At 41.9% G+C, this 20,710-nt stretch overlaps 2 protein-coding genes and 1 long non-coding RNA gene across 6 annotated transcripts; 1 reads left to right on the top strand and 2 right to left on the bottom strand.

Moving 5' to 3' along the window:
- The first annotated feature begins 14 nt into the window (after nucleotides 1-14).
- On the top strand, nucleotides 15-1,649 carry LOC148883950 (uncharacterized). 2 transcript variants are annotated; one of them, XR_016118380.1, is made up of 3 exons: nucleotides 15-223; nucleotides 807-905; nucleotides 994-1,649. It is a non-coding gene; the product is annotated as an uncharacterized LOC148883950 (long non-coding RNA). The 2 variants fall into 2 exon arrangements; XR_016118381.1 differs by having other exon boundaries at nucleotides 750-905.
- A 144-nt stretch (nucleotides 1,650-1,793) lies between these two features.
- Nucleotides 1,794-5,442, bottom strand: LOC148883949 (uncharacterized). Of its 3 annotated transcripts, XM_089021474.1 has the most exons (10): nucleotides 5,102-5,442; nucleotides 4,934-4,997; nucleotides 4,771-4,803; nucleotides 4,630-4,691; nucleotides 4,462-4,546; nucleotides 4,327-4,358; nucleotides 2,680-2,884; nucleotides 2,385-2,575; nucleotides 2,225-2,300; nucleotides 1,794-2,133 (listed from the first exon to the last, which is right to left on the bottom strand). In XM_089021474.1, exons 1-7 carry the CDS (start codon nucleotides 5,281-5,283, stop codon nucleotides 2,848-2,850), a joined length of 495 nt encoding a protein of 164 aa, XP_088877600.1. In that variant the 5' UTR covers nucleotides 5,284-5,442; the 3' UTR covers nucleotides 1,794-2,133; nucleotides 2,225-2,300; nucleotides 2,385-2,575; nucleotides 2,680-2,847. The 3 variants fall into 3 exon arrangements, with proteins under 3 accessions (XP_088877600.1, XP_088877599.1, XP_088877597.1); XM_089021473.1 differs by having other exon boundaries at nucleotides 2,644-2,884; nucleotides 4,327-4,546; XM_089021471.1 differs by having other exon boundaries at nucleotides 4,327-4,546.
- Nucleotides 5,443-5,587: 145 nt separating this feature from the next.
- On the bottom strand, nucleotides 5,588-20,097 carry LOC148883948 (zinc finger protein 106-like; the record flags this gene model as incomplete). The annotated part of the gene is made up of 17 exons (XM_089022754.1): nucleotides 5,588-5,940; nucleotides 6,012-6,158; nucleotides 7,523-7,594; nucleotides 7,662-7,733; nucleotides 8,018-8,137; nucleotides 8,844-8,906; nucleotides 9,348-9,539; nucleotides 9,706-9,822; nucleotides 9,899-10,030; nucleotides 10,383-10,531; nucleotides 12,369-12,409; nucleotides 13,649-14,333; nucleotides 15,865-15,925; nucleotides 16,008-16,162; nucleotides 16,261-16,321; nucleotides 17,455-17,788; nucleotides 19,421-20,097. Coding segments are annotated over 17 exons (3,135 nt in total), but the record flags the coding sequence as incomplete, so codon positions are not given.
- Nucleotides 20,098-20,710: the final 613 nt, after the last annotated feature.

Below are 20,710 nucleotides of genomic sequence, written 5' to 3'. Positions count from 1 at the left end.
GGCCAAAACAGGAAACGCGCCATTGTTTTTACTGGGTATTTTATCAATGCTCCTATTTTTGGGGGTTCTTCGAACACGTGAGCGAAGTTAGTTTAGGTATTCTAGATCGAAGTAAGGCTTTCGTATAATTTATATGCGCAAGAGACGACCACAGTGAAGGAAGTTTGTCTCCGCCTCGGCTGATGAGCGTCTACTAGCAAAAGTGGCAACCTGTTGTGCAAAGGTAAGGCGTGCTGAACTTTTCCTCTTTTTCACTGGATGCATTATATAAAGAATGTCTCTTAAAACGCATCTACGTAACTAACTTTTAATGCACGTTTTGTGTGTCAGTTTTATGCAGTCCATGCTTCGGGGTTCAGGCAGACGTATATCATAGCCTCCTCTGCTGCTAGTTTAAATGTACTGCCTGCAAGTGTGTAACCTTAGCCAAGCTTTATTGCTAAAATGACGTAAATTTGTTGAAACTAAAAAGATTGCGAAGTATAATTATATTGTTCACCTGTAATCCGAGTCTTGTGTATCTCACCGAATGGACTTTAACATTACATGTAACGTCTCGAGAGACACTCAAAAGCTTTGATGGCAGAGAAATGTGTTACAAAATGTTCACGTCAGCCATTTTCTTTTGCAGAGTGCTCAAACCCAGCACACTGCAACGGCAGTTTCGCCTGCACACACACCGATGTTGTCAGCAATAATTAATTCAAGTCATTTTGACGATGTCATTACCTTCCTATCATTTCATCCAGGAGGAAAACAGCAATTTGAGGCCAGACTCTCAACCTTTGAATATGTTCAATTTGCAGCACCAATTTTGACAATCATCCTTGTTGGAAGTAATCAAGAAAAAAAAAAAAAAACACTTTTCGGACCCCGGTGTGGACACGCGTGAGCACAAACAGGAGGTATGCAATGGTTTTTCATTCAGTTTGATTTTAATGTGGGTCACCCTGAAAGATTTCAGCTAAAACAAGCAAAATGTTATTTTGTCAGCAGGTCTTCTCTTGGTGGCAACGGACGGTGCCGACTCCACGAAGGCACATGAAGCTTCTCCGCAGTAAAAAAAAAAAGAAGCTAGTCCGCAGTTAAAAAAAAAGAAGCTAGTTTTCATCTTGGCTCATCTCAAACGTTTATCACGACCTGCAAAGAAAACAAAAATTAGTGTGTCTTTTCCAATTGATGGTTCTTAGAAAAATCATAAACTGTACATAAGTACAGAAGGTTAAATGCATGTTTTATATGGTGTTATATGGTTTTATATGGTGTCGAAAGTATGAGAGATATGTGTTACAAAATGGTTGCATCAGACATTTTGTCTCTCAAACCCAGCAGACACTGCAACATCCCCATTTGTTGGTATCAAATATGACCAAAGAGGATTACTGCTTGTAGTGTAGTTGTACACTCACAGTCATTGGATGCAGGCAAAGTGGGTTCAAAACCCTCACATTGACATTGTAAGACTGCAACTTGAAACACTTAGTTACTTTTTCCTGCGAAACCTCTGTTGTCTGTATTGAATATGACCAACGAAATGTACCACTCACAGTGTCTGGTGGCGTAGTGGTACACTGCCTGACATTGGACGCAGGCAACGTGGGTTCAAACCCCGCTCATCCATGTTGTGAAAATACACTGTGAAACACTTAGTGTTTTCCTGACAAACCTCAGTTGTTGGTATCAAATATGAACACAATACAAAACATGTCACAGTCACCGGTAGTGTAGAGGTACACTCTCCTGCGTTGGGTGCAGGCAGTGTGGGTTCGAATCCCCACCCGGTGACAGAATAAATGTCGGTTCAGATGGTCAAACGTGAGCTGGGTCCTACCCCCAGATGCGGTTCTAGCATGAACGGAGCCAAGAAGGCCGGCTGGAAGAAGCATCGGGTGGTCCTGAACATTGTTCAGGATCTGGGATGTTGAAAACCAACGAATGACGGAGCGAAGCGAGTAACTTATAACACTTTAAAATATATACTAAGTGTTTTGCCGAGGATGTCAAATATGAGTGCCGCACGAGACGACACTCCTTCCCCTTTGGTGTAGTGGTACGAGCAGTAGACTCATACCTGGGCAACCCGAGTTCGAAACATACTCACGGCAGATGAGGCCACTTCACGTTCCTCTTCGTCTGTGGAAAGAGAAAACACAGATTGGTCTTCAGTGTTGAGTAAATCAAAATTTGGACAACAAATTTAGGAATGGCGGAAATTGCTACTTACGGTGATTCGCACAAGACAGCAACAGCGCTTGAAGACAATGGCAGTCGCCCACGTTGCAGTTCCCCAAACGAAACACCTGATTGAAGAAATAACATAAATGAGCCCACTCTTCATGGGCAATGACTTCCCTATCCCTGGTTTAAGTGAACAGCAGGCTTACCAATTGGGCTGGCGCTTCTGGCCAACAGCTCCATGCAGTATGAGAGACGGCACCATCGTGCAATAAAACAAAGGGAAAAAACAAGCATCTGAAATTTGCCACGTCAGGAAGTTAACTCAACAAATTATACTCACCTGTGTTCCAGTTGTGCATTTGTGGAGCAACTCCTCTTCATCTCACCCATCGAGGCGCTGCAAAACACACCCACAAAATGGCAGTTGCGCCACGTGCATTTTCAATTAGCCAATTGTTTGGTTACCTGACAGGAGCAGACTTGTCACAGCTTTCGACTCACCATCATTTTTCACCAAGACGCCTTCAACGTCTGCCTCGAGCTGAGCAGTTAAAGAGGGAGCGACAATCCGCCATGACACCTGCTTTCAAATGCAGCAACGTAATATTTCCGGGTTAAAGGTTGTGCGGAGGGCGGAGCTTCCTGTCCAGGCACCAGCAGCCAATCTGATTAGGGGCGTGGCCACTTGGCACTGCATTTGGAACACCTGATCCAAGTGAGGCTCATTATGCAGTGAGTCGCTTGACTTTCTTTGACACCCCCATAAATCGATCGAGCTCATTGACACGTTGCAGTAACAGTCTCCCACTGAGCCTTTACATGATCGGTTTTTAGGGGCTAAAAACGACTTATTATATATGGTCGTTTCTTACTGCACAAAGCGACTTACTATTCATGGCCATTTTTTGAAGGGGTAAAAATGACTTACTGTCCATGCTCACCCAAAAATATATAACCAGTATGCTGCCATTAAGCAGCTGGGATCAAACCCCACCAATTGTTGGATGAAGACACAACTTTAAACACTTAGTTAACTTTTCCTGGGAAACCTCAGTTGTTGATATATAATATGACACAGTAGCCATGCCATTCCTGCTCACAGGTGGTGTAGTGGAATACTTGCTGTCGTGAGGTGGAGGCAAAGTAGGTTCAAATGCCGCATGTTAAGGTTATGAAAGGTACATTCGTAACACTTAGTTCCTTTTTCCTGCGAAACCTCAATTGTTGGTATGGAATATGACCAATGACTGCTGCCGTTCGCAGTCACTGCTAGCGTGGTGGTACACTTGCTGATGTTGGCTGCTGGGGAACTCGGTTCCAACCCCACATGTTGACGTAGTGAAAATTCTACTTTAAACACACTTACTTTTCCTGGGCAATATCAGTTCTTGGTATCAAATATGACCAAGGAGAACTGCTGTTCAGTCACTGGTAGTGTAATGGTATACTTCCTCTTTTGGATCCAAGGGATGGGTGTTCAAATCCCACACGTTGATTTTGTGAAAATTCAACTTGAAACACTTAGTAACTTTTTCCTGAGAAATCTCTGTTGTTGGTATCGAATATGACCAAGGACCTTAACCATTCAGTCGCTGGTGGAGTAGCGGTACACTCACTGACATTGGATGCGGTGAAAGTGGGTTCAAGCCTCACACATTGACATTGTTAAAATTCATCTTGAAACACTTAGTTACTTTTTCCTGGTAAACTACAGTTGTTCGTATCAAATATGACCAAAACACAAATCAAAACACAGTCTCCAGTAGTGTAGAGGTACACTCTCCTGCGTTGGGCGCAGGCAGTGTGGGTTCAAATCCCCACCCGGTGACAGAATATATGTCGGTTCAGATGCCTGAGCCTCGGCTGGATCCCACCCCTCAGAGGGGGATCTGGAATGAAGGGAGAAGCCAAGAAGGCCGGCTGGAAGAAGCATCGGGTGGTCCTGAACATTGTTCAGGATGTGGGATGTTGAAAAGCAATGAATGACGGAGCGAAGCGAGTAACTTATAACACTTTAAAATATATACTAAGTGTTTTGCCGAGGATGTCAAATATGAGTGCCGGACAAGACGACACTCCCTCCCCTTTGGTGTAGTGGTACAAGCACTAGACTTGTACCTGTGCAACCCGAGTTCGAAACATACTCACGGCAGATGAGGCCGCTTCAAGTTCCTCTTCGCCTGTGGAAAGAGAAAAGACAGCTTCAATCACAGATTGGTCTTCAGTGTTAAGTAAATCAAAATTTGCACAACGAATTTGAGAATGGCGGAAATTGTTACTTACAGCGATTCGCACAGTGGCATCAAGACTGGGACAGCTTGCACTTGAAGATGATGGCACAGATGTAGCACTTCCCCAAACGAAACACCTGATTGAAATAAAACTTAAATAAGCCCACTCATCATGGGTAATGACTTCCATATCCCTGGTTTAAGTGAACGGAAGGCTTACCAATTTGGCTGGTGTATCAGGCCAACAGCTCCATGCAGTATGGCACCGTTGTGCGAGGAGACCTTTAACAAAAAAAGCCATCTGGGATTTTGTCCACTTTCACAATCAATACACATGCTACCATTTATCCATTTTGCTTACCTGACTTGTTGGCCAGTCGACCATCATCCACATCTGGAGAAGGAAAACAATAATTTCAAAAAAACATATGTATGCTAGTCAATTTATCAATTCACTCATAAACTGGAGTGTGAGTGACTGGAGAGAAACGTGTCTGCAAATTGTCTCAACAGATGACTCTCACCTGTGTTCCACTCAATTTTGCATTTGTGGAGCAGTTCCTTTTCTTCAACTCACCCAGCGAGGCCCTGCAAAACATACCCACAAAATGGCAGTTGCACCAGATACATCTTCAATTAGCAAATTGTTTGCTTATCTTGCAGGAGCAAACTTGTCACAGCCTTTGACTCACCATCCATTCGAGCAAGAAGCCCTCAATGAGCAGTGTAACAGAGGGAGCGACAATCCCCCATGACACCTGCTTTCAACTGCACCAACGTATGACTTCCGGGTTGAGGTCGTAGGGGGTGGAGTCAGAACCAAGAGCGATCCGTGCTGGCTACAACAGCCAATCTGATTAAGGGGCGTGGTCATTTGGCACACCTGATCCAAGTGATCCTCATTGAGCAGTCACCGTTGTTTTTGGGGCTAAGAACAACTTAATATCCATGGCGTTTTTCAGGGGGCTAAAATGACTTACTATACATGCTCACATAAAAAATTTGTAACCAGTAATAATAATAATCATAATAATAATTAGCTGCTCTTCCATTTGTGTCCCATGCTATATCCTGTTTTAGTTCTAAAAATGCAAACATGAATCATTCCCAGACTCTTCTTTCAGCTCTCTTCTCATGGCTTCAGCATATTCATAAACATCCCCTAAACAAGCAGGAAGTCTGATTTTTGTGCTGCTTTTATTTTCAGAAATGAGCTGTCGTTCTGTGTTAATTTCACAGTCAGAATAATGCACATTTATTTGAACGAAACAAAAAAACTAATCCGCCATATATGCATGATTATTCCCTGAAAAATCATGCAAAAGAACTCTCGTTTTTTTTCCAATAACAAGATGCAAAAGCAATAGACATTTTTTTTGGTAGTCAGAATAACGCGCCCATGTATGGCAACAAGAAATGACCCAAAAAAAAGGGACAAAGGGAGGAAAAAAAAAAGGTTCTAATCCAAGTTTCTTCATGAGTCTACCTTACTGTCCGTATCGACATGGCTCTGCATATGCCCGGGAACATCCTGCATATAAGACAACACTCGTGTCATTCAGAACAATGATATGACCATGACCTCCGGGATATTCAAATTACCTCCTTGACTGCCTTGTTTGTGGGAAAAAAAGCTTGGCATTTGTTCCAGCGACAGTTGACCACCTCCAGATGAGGATTGGTGTGGTCGGTGACAAGGTGCTGGACCAGGTGATCCGACATGCCAAAAATAAGACTACAACTTTGCCACTGCCATGAATACACACATAAAGGGAAAAAGTGAATCCAATGTTTTTTTTAAATTTAAGTATTATACTTATGTGCGCAATTGCAAGATAGTTACAGGGTTAATTTTCCTGGCTAACTTTTTGATATTTTCAGCAAAAAGCATGTGCCTCAAAATTTAGTAAATACAGTGATACCTCAGCTTACGAACTTAATTGGTTCCCAGAAAGTGTGTGTAAGGCGAAAAGTGTGTCTTCCAAAAATTAATTTCCCATAGGAAACATTTGAAAATGAGAATAATTCGTTTCCAGGTCCCTATAAAACATAATTTTCTACTCAATAAACATTAGAACTACACAAAATATACCTTATTTTATGTATAATAAATGTGACATTGTATTGTAATTAAAGAAATAAACCGTACTATATAATAAAGTCATTTTATTTACCTTTATGATGGTACAGTAAAGTCTCGTTATATCGATATTCAAGGGAGTCCGAAAAAATATCGATATAACCGGGACTATCGATATATCCGACCCTGTTTGCATGTAATTTTCTCCGTGCGTGCATAGAAATAGTATCGATATAACCGGGACTATCGATATATCCGATATCGATATAACGAGACTTTACTGTAGTTGTCAATGGATAACGAACTTTCAGGTTGCCTCTCGATGATATCCGAGTGAAGTTGCCGTGCTTTCTCTGCAATAATACCCTCACTCACAATGTCCCCTGCGAGCTGCTTTTCGTTAATCCAAATCAACAGAAGTTTTTTTAACCTCTTCTATTGCCTGAGACCGTTGCTTAGACAACACAGAAACACCCTTAGCCACATGTAGTAATGGTCGACTTAGCATACTGGTACTGGAACGCTAAGTCACACAAACGCACATCCCGTTCGTGTTTCTCAATGATCTCCTTCTGATGGACTGTAATTTTGTTTTGTGTCCTCTTTGGATGAAGTCGTGGGATCTTTTCCGGATCCATAATAGCAAATGTTTCCTTAATTACAAACCACGAATGCACTCAGAGAAGGGGGTGTGGACAAGCAGTCCGGCAGCCACAGTGGCGCTGTGCAGCAGTGTGGTTTGGTGTTCTTCCGCCGAAAACTAGTCCGCCAGCCATTGTGGCGCTCTGTGTGTTTCCACAAAACTAGTTTGTATGCAAAGATTATATTCTTGCAAATTTAATGTTCGTAAGGCGACAAGTTCGTGAGCGAAAGCGTTCGTAAGCTGAGGTATGACGGTATAATATAAATTCTCTTGTTGTGTTTTCTGGTACTGAGCAAATGTCTTCCCTTTAAGATTTATTTGGAAAAAACTCTGACACAACTATCCAATGTCCAAAAGAAAATGCTCGGAGCGGGCTTAGGGTCTTCTTACCCCGCAACGATAATTCTTCATCAGGTTGAGTTTCACAGCTTGAAGGCTTCCATCGTAACAACCCGTGTAGATCTGGATCCAATGAGCGAGGTGAAGTGAAACAACGTCGAATCTGCGGCAGTCTTTCAAGCTGACTTACCACACTCTTATGAACGGTCATGCACATCACCATATCACTGTGACCGCCGTACACTTGCAATCGGTCGTGAGTCTACAAAGCAACAGACACATGTAAAACTATGTATGGATAAATTCCATAACTCCCGTTATAGCATTGTTTTAATAAAATGGGCCTATTTCATATTTTGGTAACGCTTGGACTGATTAAATGAAAGGTGGGAAAACAGTGAAACGCAATGACCACATTGAGCAAAGTGCTCATGTTGGCCACAAGTCACGCAGAGACATTCACAATGTCAGGTCACAAAAGTCAACACCCTGTGATGAATAATGGTTCACTGTAAATAAATATGCTAAATGCATCATCTTTCCTACCTGAAGTTCGTAAACTCTAATCATCTTGTCCAGAGAGCTGGTCACCATCACTTTCCCCAAGATGACAATTGATGTGACAGCGTGGCCGTGACCCTTGTAGATGCGCGTTAACTCGCCCGTCTAGTGTGGACGACAAACAGAAACGGCGGCAGGACCGCAAATTTGGACGAATCAGTAGTGCGTCACCAACCTTTCTGAAAACGAGGGCAACTTCTTGCCTCATGATTAATTATCAAAAGGTACCTGCGAAGTACACATTTCTGAAAATGACATATTTGCTTTCATCGCCAAAAATAATATGATGTTACTATTAATAATGGCTGACATCTATTTACGTGACGGTATCATCAACTCATTCACTGCCATTCCCGAATTTATTCGGTAATTGAAAATATGACGTGAAGCTCTATTCCCGAATTTGTTAGTGTTTTGGTTTTTCTTACTTGCCGATAAAGCACTGGTCAGACCTCTGCCAATGTTTTTCGCTTCCATGAGGGGGCAGCTTTTGCCTTTTGTAAAGCCACCCCATCTTGCACCTCATATTACTCCAGACCATTATAACTTAGGAATTAACCCTTTTTTATCGATTAAAGAAGATAGTCTAAGGTTTCTCACGCTGTATTGAATGTTTACGTAGTCCTAAAACTTAATATTCCGCGGGTCCTGGAATTTGAGTGAAAATGACAAAAACCCCCGGCACTGAAGTGGAAACATTTTTTGCACATCGTGTGGCAGTGAAAGAGTTAAGCAACAAGATTGGTAGAAATATGAATAATTAAAATTAAACAAATTAAAAACTGACACGCCACTTGTCAGGAACACTTACATGGATGTTGTGCGCATGAACAGACGTGTCACTGGAACCGCTGAAGACCAAGTCATTCACCACCTAGTAGAGCCCAAACACAAGTAAAATGGTTCCAGCTACCCATGAGTCAAATAAGTACATACGCCAGGGGTGTCAAACTCTTTTTTTTTTTGCCACGGGCCACATTTGTACTTAGGGTTTCCTCGAAAGGACCGTTATGAATTTGGGGAAACCATTAATTTCACCATCTCCATATATTACATACAGAACGCACAAAACATTTTATGAATAACTAGTTTTTAAGTCTGAAGTCAAGAATAATGACTGTTATTGTGGTTTACACAAGACAATTTGAAATTATGGTTTAGACATCATTATGGGACTGGACATGCCAGATTTTCTTTCACGGGCCGAATAAAATCTGACAGGCCAGATTTGGCTGCCCGGCCTTGACTTTGACACCTGTAACATACGGCACATAATTCATATGGATTGATTATTATCAGTGATGTGTGCCCTTACTTTCATACAAAGAACAGTCTTGGTGTGGCCTTCCAGTGTGCGTAGCAGCAAACCGCTCTTGGCGTCTCGTACGCTGATGGTGCTGTCGAAGGAGCCGACCAGCAGCACTCGACGGGCGCCCTCCTGCGACGTTTCCAGGCAGCTTACGCCTCGGGGGCCGTGGCATTCGAACACACCCAGCGATTTCGAGGTCTAGATTGAGCACGTTGGAAAAGTGCTAAGTGGAGATACAAAAGTGGCTCAATTGACAACAATAACGAAGCTATTGGTGAACCGGTTTCGATCCTGTGTGGAAGTTGCTTAGAATATGGATTAAAAATCAATGGGGAGAAAAAAATTGGAGTAAAAATGTGTTTACCTTTAAATCATAGGTGGCCACAGACCCATTGGCAAGGCCGACAAACACAGTGTCCCAAGCCATGTGCAAACAAAGCACCCTGTCCTCGAACGAGATGGTCTCCAGGCATTTTTTAGACTGGTCAGCAAAGGGAAGCTATCATATTTTGCTCAATGTGATAGGTGTTGATTTGCACGGATGGAGAGTTTTGTACCTTGATGCTGTAGATGCGAAGAGTCTGATCGCTGGAGCCACTGTAGAGTCTGGCTGGCTTTGGAAAGGAGGAGACCAGCAGGCAGTTGACTTTGTTCTTGTGGCCCTCAAACACCGCTTGGCATTTGTGGTTCTGCAGGAAGCAAAGTGGCCCATAGTGGGAAATGTAATTACCATTTGAAACCATTTCCAGTGAGACAAATCTTACTGTATACAATACATATTGATTTATATAGCGCTTTAACAACAGCTGAAGCTGTAACAAAGCGCTTAACATGGACAACTAGCCTAATTACACTAATTATTGCACCTATCACAAGCTAAAAAAAAAAAATCAAAATAATATTTTCTTGATAAAACATACACATTTCTTCTGAAGGCCAACTGAAAGCTGTTTGTTTGTTTGTTTTCTCGTTGCTGGCTGTACAACATGATCAATACTAGTGTTCACATATAATTATTGCTGGAAATGACTGCCGGTGTACCTCCAGACTGTAAGCTCGCGCCGTGTTGTCTGCAGAGCACGTGTACAAGATGCCGTCGTGGACTTGCAGACCATGAACGGCGCCCGTGTGGTTCATGAAAGCTCCCAAAACGGGCTCCGTCGACTCCTCTGCAATCACCCTAACAGGCTCTGAAATTTGATTACGTAGGGCAAAGATGAAAAGAAACCTTTAGAATTGTGTCGAGAAAATCGATGAAAATGTTTCTTCAGCCGTCATCTGTACTTTTTTGAAGGTGTCGGACGTTTCGCTTCTTATCCAAGAAACTTCATCAGCAAACTAAAGTCTTACTGGTAGTTTTATGAAAATCGCTTCTTACAACTAAATCCTTCATTAAACCGGTTTGGTGGGGTGAGGTTCAATTTGGATTGTTTATACAATAGCCTGCTTAGGCAACATAGGATTAGTAATACTGATGAGGTGATACCGATCGAAATGGGGCAATCAGGCCAGTCGTTAGTCAGAACGACAGGAACTATCAGTGGAGCAGCTGCACTGGGTAGTCCTCTGCTCCCCCCAACCTGAGAGCAGGGACCTATCATAGCAGAGTCCGGCACCGCCATGTCTGGACAGTAGGGGTATATATATAGGGCCTAAACTACCAGTAAGACTTTAGTTTGCTGACGAAGTTTCTTGGAACCGTCCGACACCTGCAAAAAAGTACAGATGACAGCTGGAGAAACCTTTTCATCGATGGACCACTCCTGTACGACTGAGAGCTTACACAAACGTGTGTCGAGAAAAGTAAAGTATTTATCGACTCGGTGACATATATTTTTAGAAACCAAAACAAATACTAAAACAGACAAAAAATAATCGAAAATGAACAAACCTCCTCTAAAAATTGACTTTACAAAAAAAAGTCAAAAAGACATAAAAACAATTTTATAAAATTCCAAAATAACCAACCCTTGTGTTCAACACAACATGGACATACCAGCCAACTACTCCAATTTTGCCGTAATGAGTATGGTTTTCATTATCCCATTCTGCGTTACGTTTTTACTCATGAAAATTAATTAAAGTCAAAAATCGTCAAAATAGTAAAATACCCAACATTTATTTAAAACGCAAGATCGCTATGGATCATATCTAAATTTAGTTCGGCCCAGTGTTTCCTTTAGATTAATTGCAAATGCGTGTGCTACAGGTCATTCCTGGAATTGAGAGTCAAGAGTTAGCATCGGTTTTATCATTGCCATGTAATGAGTTTGTTGATAGCTATTTTTGTCAACCCATCGGAATGTAGGCTAGAAGTGCATATTTAAAGTTACGAACAATTTTTAAAAATAGGGTCAGGAGGTCATGGTCGTAAGTACGGGTGGTCGGAAGTCGAGTTGGTTGGAAGTACGGGTGGTCTTAAGTCGAGCTGGTCGGAAGTCGGATGTTACCTGTATTAGCTAGCTAGCTTTCTTTCTATTTGAGTTATTCCGAGTGGAGGGAATGCTGGCGAGTGTGGCTGCCGCTGCTCACCCACAGAAGGACTGATTCTGTGACTGTAAAATGACCTTGAGTTTTGAAAGGTGCTTAGAAATAAAATCTATTATTATTAATTATTAATATTATTATTATTATTATTAAAAGTCATTGTACGTTCCAAAACAGATTCATTATTGAATGTTTGGTTGATTGTAAAATATTTGTTTAGTTTTCTTAAAACATGATATTTTCATGATTGACAAGTTGAAATATGGGTATTTTTTCACAAGTACGTATATCTTTGGCACTGATCCACATTTGAATGGTGTTTTTATCCTCATTATAAGCAGCTGTCATGTTAAAAATCATTTGGCTTAAGGGGGGGGCAAAGCCTGACCAGAACTTTGTCCTGGACCCTGGCGTATTATTAGGCTTTTCTGGTTTCAGAAGTTGGCAGGTATGCCCATCGACTGGATGACAGATGCTGTCAAAATTAATGATGTACATTTGACACATACAAAAAATAATAATAATAAAAACGGCACCCACTAGGTGGAGGAGAAGCTTCACTTTCCGGCACATCAGTTTTCCTTCACAAAAGTAGAGAGGACAGACATTTAAAAAAGGAATAGTTCGGAAAGGACATACACTACAGACGCTCCTCAACTTACGAACGAGATATGATACGAACGGTCATTCGGAAGGTGAATTCGTTCGTAAGTTGCATCAGTGCTATATTTTGTATGGAAGTATGTTTAAGACTTATACAAGTATGTTTAAGGTTTATTTATGTAAGTATGTTTAAAGGACAACCGACACCATGTTTTTGTTTCCTAATTGACATCAGAAAAACGTTTTATAGCATCTAAAATAACCAAAACACGCAAGCTGATATTTTTAGTCAAATGCCAAACACCAATAAAATTGACTTAGTGTCCCAAAACTACTTCAAAATGACATCGGAAATGGTGAGTTTCAGAAGGTCCCGCCCCCTTGTTCGTGATGTCACGCCAGGACGTCTTGCCTTGCTCTAGAATCAAAACAATGGCTTCAGATTTGGAGAAGATGCTTTCTTGTTACTCATCCAGTTATGAATATAACTCAAATAGTTCTGAAGAGGAAAGTATAAATGTTTGCAATCAATTAAAGAAGTCCTTCTGTCTCATTTTGAGGCGTCTGGACTCCAATGTAGCGGCCAGAAAATGCACAAGATGGCACCCAAGCTCCATTGGAAATGGGCTGATTTGTCTGCTGGGAATTTGTGTCAACTAGTATCAAATAGTAGTCTTGGTCCAACACATAACGATTCACCATCGCATTATTTACGTTTTTTCCTTCTAATTTTGCCATCAACACGGATCAACACGAAGTTTTCAGACCAAACAAAGTACCCAAATTGCGTGTCGCTTTCTCGGTCAGGGGTGTTCCAGACGTGACGTCACGTAAGGCATCGTCATCAACTCGAAAACAGGACTTCCTGAATATTCAGCGCAAGTCTTAAAACTTAAACTATAGCTATATGTGGTGGAATCTTTGTAAAATACGTTCAGTACAAGTCATTTGAAGTGATTTTACAAATTATGGACAAAACTTTTCCGGACGCATGGGTTGTACTTTAAGGTTTATATAAGTATGTTTAAGGCTTGTATAAGTAACCTGTATTGGTTTGTCCTGAAAAATAAACATTTAATAAAATGCTCTAGAAAAATATGTACATGTACAACTGGAGAGAATATTACATATATTAGTACAAAAATGTTCTGTTGTTCGTAACTCGAATGTTTGTCAGTAGGGGAGCGTCTGTATTGATTTGAAAACCGCAAGCTCACATTTTTAAAGGATTGGGCTGATGGGTATGCACGCGTGTAGACCTGCAGTCGACTCGATGAGATTCCCGAGGCGCCTCTTGTGCAGCTGGCATGACTGAAGGCATTTCATCAAGTGCGTCCTCACTCTCGGATTCATCAAGGTTGATGATCACAATTTTGGGCTCCACCACCACCAAGTCAGCATTATCATCGTCTTTGTTTTCTGCACAATATGTTTTTTTATCTCCTTTCGAGTTCGAGTTCACATCACTTTCTTTGACAGGTTCAGAGGAGAGAGGCAGTTCCACCTTTTCGTCCTTCATAATGGAAATTTCCTCTTTTTTTGGAATGACCATCTTTGCTTTTTCCTGCTGTGCACAGATCGATGTGGCTCGACTGAGTGGATTTGGATTCTCTGCGACGTTTTGTTTGTTCAGAGCTGGCGAGGGAGAAGCCGCAGCGGCAGATGAGATGGTACGGATCTGGGGACTCGGCTGTCTCGAGACGGGAGTGATAGCCGCTTCTTGCTTGATCGTCGTTATAGCGGGAACAGGGTGGCTGACGAGAGGTGTCGAGGCGGAGGTTTGGTGGCCGTTGGTGGGAGGGCCAAGAATGGGAAGCGAAGACGCAGAGGATGTACTCGGATGAATGGAATCTGGAGAGGCAGCCACTAATCTCGTGGCATTTGAATGTCCGGAATATACTTCTGGAAAAGACCAAAGTTGTTCTTAAACTTTTGAAGGTGTCATGTTATTTTTGTGCAGGTCCGCGGTTTGCGCTTTTCCAAATGATTTTATTTGAATCACAGTTCAAAAGCAACATCCGATTTTCACACGGTAGTTCTCATTCTGTTTTTGCATGTCGGATTACTGTTGTGTGACCATCATGGGTTCTTCTTTCTATAATAAGAGTGCCAACAATTGTGTTCACACATGTAATTTAATGTGCCACTTGTCACTAGGACAAAAAGGCTCTTAAAAGGGGGCCAAATTCTAAAATGGATGGGCCTAGATTTAACTGGATTGCCGAAATATACAAGACGTATTGAAATAAACCAAACTATATTCATTGGAGCATGATAGTTGTAAATTGCAAATAAAAAAACATATGAGAAAAATCTATTGTTCTTATACATCAACAAACAATTTCAATTTGTCTGACTTTATTCCTTCAGAAAATAAATATTTTCAATTGTCTTTATTTACTACACAATCCATCCTGTGCTATTTTGATATTCTACGGCACAGGTGTCAAAGTCAAGGCCCGCGGGCCAAATCCGGCCCGCCACATCATTTTTTCCGGCCCGCGAAAGCAAATCAAACTTGTTAAATTCCATGATGATTGCTAAAATCTGAGCCAAAATTTCATATTTTTGGATGTTAACCACAATAAAAGTCATTATTCTTGACTTCAGATTTGAAAACGAGTTATTCATTAATTTGCTGTGTGCTCTATATGTAATATTTGAAGGGCTAATGGGTTCCCCGAATTCATAACGACCCTCGAGAGGAAACCATAACTACAATGTGGCCCGCGGCAAATAATGACTTTGACACCCCTGTTCTACGGTATTACAGAGAAGACAAAGAGAACATACCGAGCCTGATATTACTTACTAGCGTCTACTTATACAAATTTATTGCTTTCAAGATTTCCAATGTGCAGCAACAGCTCTGAAATCATTCCTATTAGCCACTATATTCGAATCATGAACAGCAGTTTGCTGCAACAAATTGGCACTACCCTCCACAGACTTATTTGATTGTTATTTAAAAAAACGACAATATGTTTGTTTGCTGCCTGTTTTTAAAGTCCGCCATGTTTGATGTAAATACTGTAATGCACCATGGGTAAATGAATTTGATTATCTTTTTCGGCAATTTCTGGCGAAATATCCTCAACCACGATTTTGGAATGCACCGAAACAAATGCTCGGTGATTATAGCTAGATATCGGTAGGGCAAGATGGCAGGCGACTAAAGTTAAAACCTCTGATGTAAAATGAACATTTGGTGTTTAACTAAATTTGTTTCTTTAGCTATTGTAACAGAAGTCTGTGATATGTGGCGCGGATCATGTAGCAATATGTGCTAATCATACATCTAGCCGGTGCTAGCGCAGTGAAGTTACAAAATTGCAACACTGGCTGTCAAAATGCATAAATAGCGCAAGGGCGCGGCCGAGATGCATCCCTTGTTAAATACCCAACTCGCCTATGAAATCTGAAAGCAAGTTACCTTGCATGTTCTGCAGTATCTCAATGCGCTTGGCTCTCAGACTGTCCACCTCTGCAGTGCACTACAAAATAAAATGGCCATTGAAAACATTCCACCCAACGCATCATTTCCAAAGGAGACACATTTCATTCCCGCTGGTGTACCTGCTGCCTTAACAACGTAAGCCTTTGTACTTCAGTGTAGGCCGCCTGTAAGGAATGACGGGCGAGGACCAGAGACTTGTCCACATCCTGCAGCGATTGACTCAACTCTTCTTCCCTGAGTGACACCGCCAAAAGCTTGTCCATTGGGGCCAGGTCTAGAACCAAAAGGAAACGAGAGACGGAATGAACATTGTAGTCTGGGAGCAACAGGGTTACAAACAGATGTGGCGATTGATTGAAATATAACGTTTACCATTGTTCAATTTAAATTGCCTTTTTGTCCCAGCTGCCTCTGTGTCAGGAACTCCGTTGTCCTGCAGAAACAAATTTTCATCAACGGGCAGCGTAGCCTCCAAAGTTGAATATCCCAAAAGGGTGGGCCTTAAAGGACAACCGACACCGTTTTTTTCCCTAACTGACATCAGAAAAACGTTTAATAGCATCTAAAATACGAAAAACACGCAGGCTGGTATTTTTAGTCAAATGCAAAACACCAATAAAAATGACTTAGTGTCCCAAAACTGCCACAAAATGAGCTCAGAAATGACGAGATTCAGAAAGTCCCGCCCCCTTGTTCGTGACGTCACACCAGCATACACCGTCACAAACTGCCCTACTCGAGAATCAAAACAATGGATTCAGAGAGTTCAGATTCGGAGAAGACGCTTTCTTGTTACTGATCCAGTTATGAATATGATTCAAATAGTTCTGAAGAGGAAAGCATACATGTTTGCAATCGATTAAACAAGTCCTTCCGTATCAAATCGAGCCGTCTGGACTCCAATGTAGCGTCCGAGAAGATGGCGCCCAAGCTCCGCTGGAAATGGTCTGATTTGTCTGCTGGGAAATTGTCTCAACTTATCACTTTCTTTATGTATTTTACCACAATTGGTAGTCTTGGTGGGACACACAACGATTCACCATTGCTTTATTCATCTATTTTCCTTCTAATGTTGCGATAAACACAGTGTTTTCAGAAGAAAAAAAGTGCCCAAAATGCATTGGGTGTCGCTTTGTCGGTCTGGTGCGTTCCGAATGTGACGTCACGTCAGGCAACATCATCAACTCGAAAACAAGACTTCCTGAATATTCAGCACGAGTCTTAAAACGTAAAATATAGCTACAGTAAAGTCTCCTTATATCGATATCGGTTACATCGATAGTACTGATTATTACGATACTATTTATATGAACGCAAGGAGAAAATTTACATGCTGCAGAATCGGATGTATCGATAGTCCGGTTATATCGATATTTTTTCAGACTCCCGAGAATATCGATATAACGAGACTTTACTGTATATGCGGTGGAATCTTTGTAAAATACGCTGAGTAGAAGTCATTTGAAGTGATTTTACAAATTATGGACGCAACTTGTCCGGGGTGTCGGTTGTCATTTAAAACGCATCCTTCACCATAAACAGGCTACGATCTAAAAATGAACTTACTTGTAAATATTGGTGTTTCCTCTTGATGGTGCCACTATTCTCTCTCTCAAGTTCCACCTTCGGCATTGGCGCCGTCACTGTCGAGCCAGAGTAATCGTCCGGTATCAAAGATACTCCATTGTCAGTCGCTCCTGTCATCGACGCCCTCGCTTGCGGAGCAGCAAGAGGTGTCGAGGTGAAACAAGATGGCGGAGGATCAGCAGATGGAGGAAGGGAGATGTTTCCATTGGAGAATGACTGCCAGTGGAAGCCTTCCGACAGCATCGGGTCTTCGTCGACACCCACATCGAACGCCGTTTGGTTTTGTAGAGCGCTCACCAACCCGATTCCAAGCCTGGGTGCACACATGCGTGAATGACGGTAATTCCTACCGTATTTTCCAGTGTACAAGGCGCACCCCCATTGAATGGTGTATTCGCAAACCTTTCCCACATATAAAGAGCACTGGACTACAAGGTGCACCTTCAATGAATGACAAATGTTTTCCAAATATAATATAAAAATATATAAAAGTTTTCCAAATATAAGGCGCAACACATTATGAGGTGCAACAGTAGAGATTGTTATGCACTACTTCTTCTATGGGGGAAATGGAGTCGGTAGTTGCTGACAGGAGTTGCGAGACCTGCTGTGGCTCAATATTACTTCACATATAAGGCGCACAGGCGTATAAGGCACCATCTTTGATAGAAAATCAAGGCTGTTGGGTGAGCCTTATACACTGGAAAATTCAATATTTTTCCCATCAATGGAATCTATTACAGCGGAGTTAGTCGGAGGACCTTAAAACAATGTCAGCAGTTATCATGACTCCCATTTACCATGACCTTAAATATAATAAGTTCATTTTGAAAACAAAATTATGGAGCTGTACATGTTATAGATCACATTAACTCATTCACTGCCAGACGATGTGTAAAAATGTGCCCACTCTGGTGCCAGGGTTTTTGTCACTTTCACTCGAATTCCAGGACTCACAGAATATTGAGTTTTAGGAATACATAAACATTGAATACAGCGTAAAAAAGGGTGTCAAAGTCAATTTTTGCCACGGGCCGCATTGTAGTTATGGTTCCCTGTCGAGGGCCGTTATGAATTTGGGGAATCAGAAGCCGAATCAGAAAACCTTTATTCGTCCCACAATGGGGAAATTTGCAGTCCACAGCAGCAATTCGAAAGGGGATGGGGTGGGGGGAGGTGAAAGGATAGAAAACAAGATATTCTAAGCATAGTAAAACAAAAAAGAAAAAAATGTCAGCAGACTGAGATACATACTGTAAATGTGCAAAACCGTTTCATAAAAAATAGTGCAAGTATCAAGAAAAGGTATATTGATGTATGTATGTGTGTAAGCCATTAGAATGTTTCATCCCCTCCACATATTTCATATAGAGCGCACAACAAATTAATGAATAACTAGTTTTCAAATCTGAAGTCAAGGATAATGACTGTTATTGTGGTTTACATCCGAAAATATGACATTTTGGTTCGGATTTCAGCAAGCATCGTGGAATTTCACGTTTGATTTGCTTTCGTGGGCCGAAAAAAATGATGTGGCGGGCCGGATTTGGCCGCCGGGCCTTGACTTTGACACCCGTGCCTTAGACTCTTCTTTCATCAGAAAAAAAGAGTTAATTCCTAATTCATATGTGTCTGGAGTAATCTGAGTTTGAAATGGGGGCGGCTGTACAAAATACAATACACTACATTTATTTATATAGTGCTTTAACAACAGCTGAAGCTCTAACATGGGAAAAAAAACAAATGCTGCCCCCTCGTCGAAGGGAAACAACATTGCCAGGTCTGATCAGTGCGAACAAATTCGGGAATGGTGCTCTACGTCATACTTTTCAATTCCTGTATAAATTGGGGAATGGCAGCGAATGACTTAATGGCGGGAAAAGATTTTGAAATGATTTTCCCAGCAGATCACAGGATTAAAAAGTATTGCGGCTAAAGCGCTCACCTTGGCGCCCCCGCCCCTTCTTCCCTCTTTGTTTCATTGAACATTTGCGTCCACCTTTGCTTCGACTTGACCTTGGTTGCCTGAGGGTTCAGCTTTGGGGTAAGTTTAGGCATGATCCTTCTCAGACAGTCCTCTCCTGACCTCTGAGTGGCGGCCGCTGCTTTGTGAGCGATCCGAACCTTCTGCGTGGAGCCGACTTGCGGACTGGCTGAGGGTTGAGGGGCGTTATAATCTTCTTCGCTGCACTGTCCCATCGTGTTCCTCGCAACGGTCTCCAAGGAGGAACAAAGCCGAGACACGTGCGCTTCCACCTCTGCGCTTTGATTTTGGGCTTCACGATCCGCCCTACATGGCTCCCGCACACCCAGCACCCGTCTAATTTCCCTCAGCATGGAGGGGGGATCCATGTCACGGGTGAGAACAGGAGGAGATGGCCGTTTAGAGGCATAAGGCTCATCCTGGTTGAAAACGACACATTCACTAGCAGGGAGCTGATCATTGATAAATTCGGCGGGCTCCTCAGGATTATATTTGTGATACCAAAACTTCTTGTTTTGCTGTGATCTGTCGTATTTTTGACCATTGTGTTGGGAGTTGGTTTTTTTTTCTGGTGAGGCACTGATCCGCAAGGTGGTTGTTCCCCCTGTTTTGGACGACGGCAGTGTCGTTTTGACGATTCACCTGCTGCTGTCCACTTTGTCCCTGTTCCCAAGCTAGCTTCCTCCGAGCTAGGCTCTCCCGAGCATATTTCTTGGCTTTACATTTATTTTTTTTTTTTTTTTGGGGGGGTTGTGACTGTGACTCGCTGAAAAAAAAAAACAGAAGTTAATTTGGAGTACTTCAAGTCAAGAAAGAAAAACAAACTGGTTATAATCATACTTATCCATTAGATTTTTGTTTCTCTGGAGGATCCACTTAATTGTCTTATGGGGGAGAGTCTTGTGAATGGAAACAGGCCTCACATTACTAAACCTCAAGTTATTTAAATTGATCTGATGTTGAGTGGAGGTGATGTGCTTGGCGTACTCTTCAAGACCCATTGAGTACACATGACACGCCTGACAATCGTGACATGGAATACAAGTACTGTGAAGGGAAAAAAAAGATACCCATGGAATTAAAGAGAAACTCGATTTTTCTGCATTCCTCCAGCTTCAAAGGACAACCGACGTCTGAGGACAAGTTGTGTCCATACTTTGTAAAATGGCTTCAAATGACTTCTACTGAGCGTATTTTAATAAGATTCCGCCGCATATAGCTATATTTTACATTTTAAGACTCGCTCTGAAT

This window comes from Hippocampus bargibanti, linkage group LG19 (assembly GCF_051943395.1).
Source record: "Hippocampus bargibanti isolate YZ-2025 linkage group LG19, ASM5194339v1, whole genome shotgun sequence".
NCBI lineage: Eukaryota > Metazoa > Chordata > Actinopteri > Syngnathiformes > Syngnathidae > Hippocampus > Hippocampus bargibanti.
The sequence above is the reverse complement of the archived record's forward strand: the minus strand, read 5'-3'. Positions and strand labels throughout refer to the sequence as shown.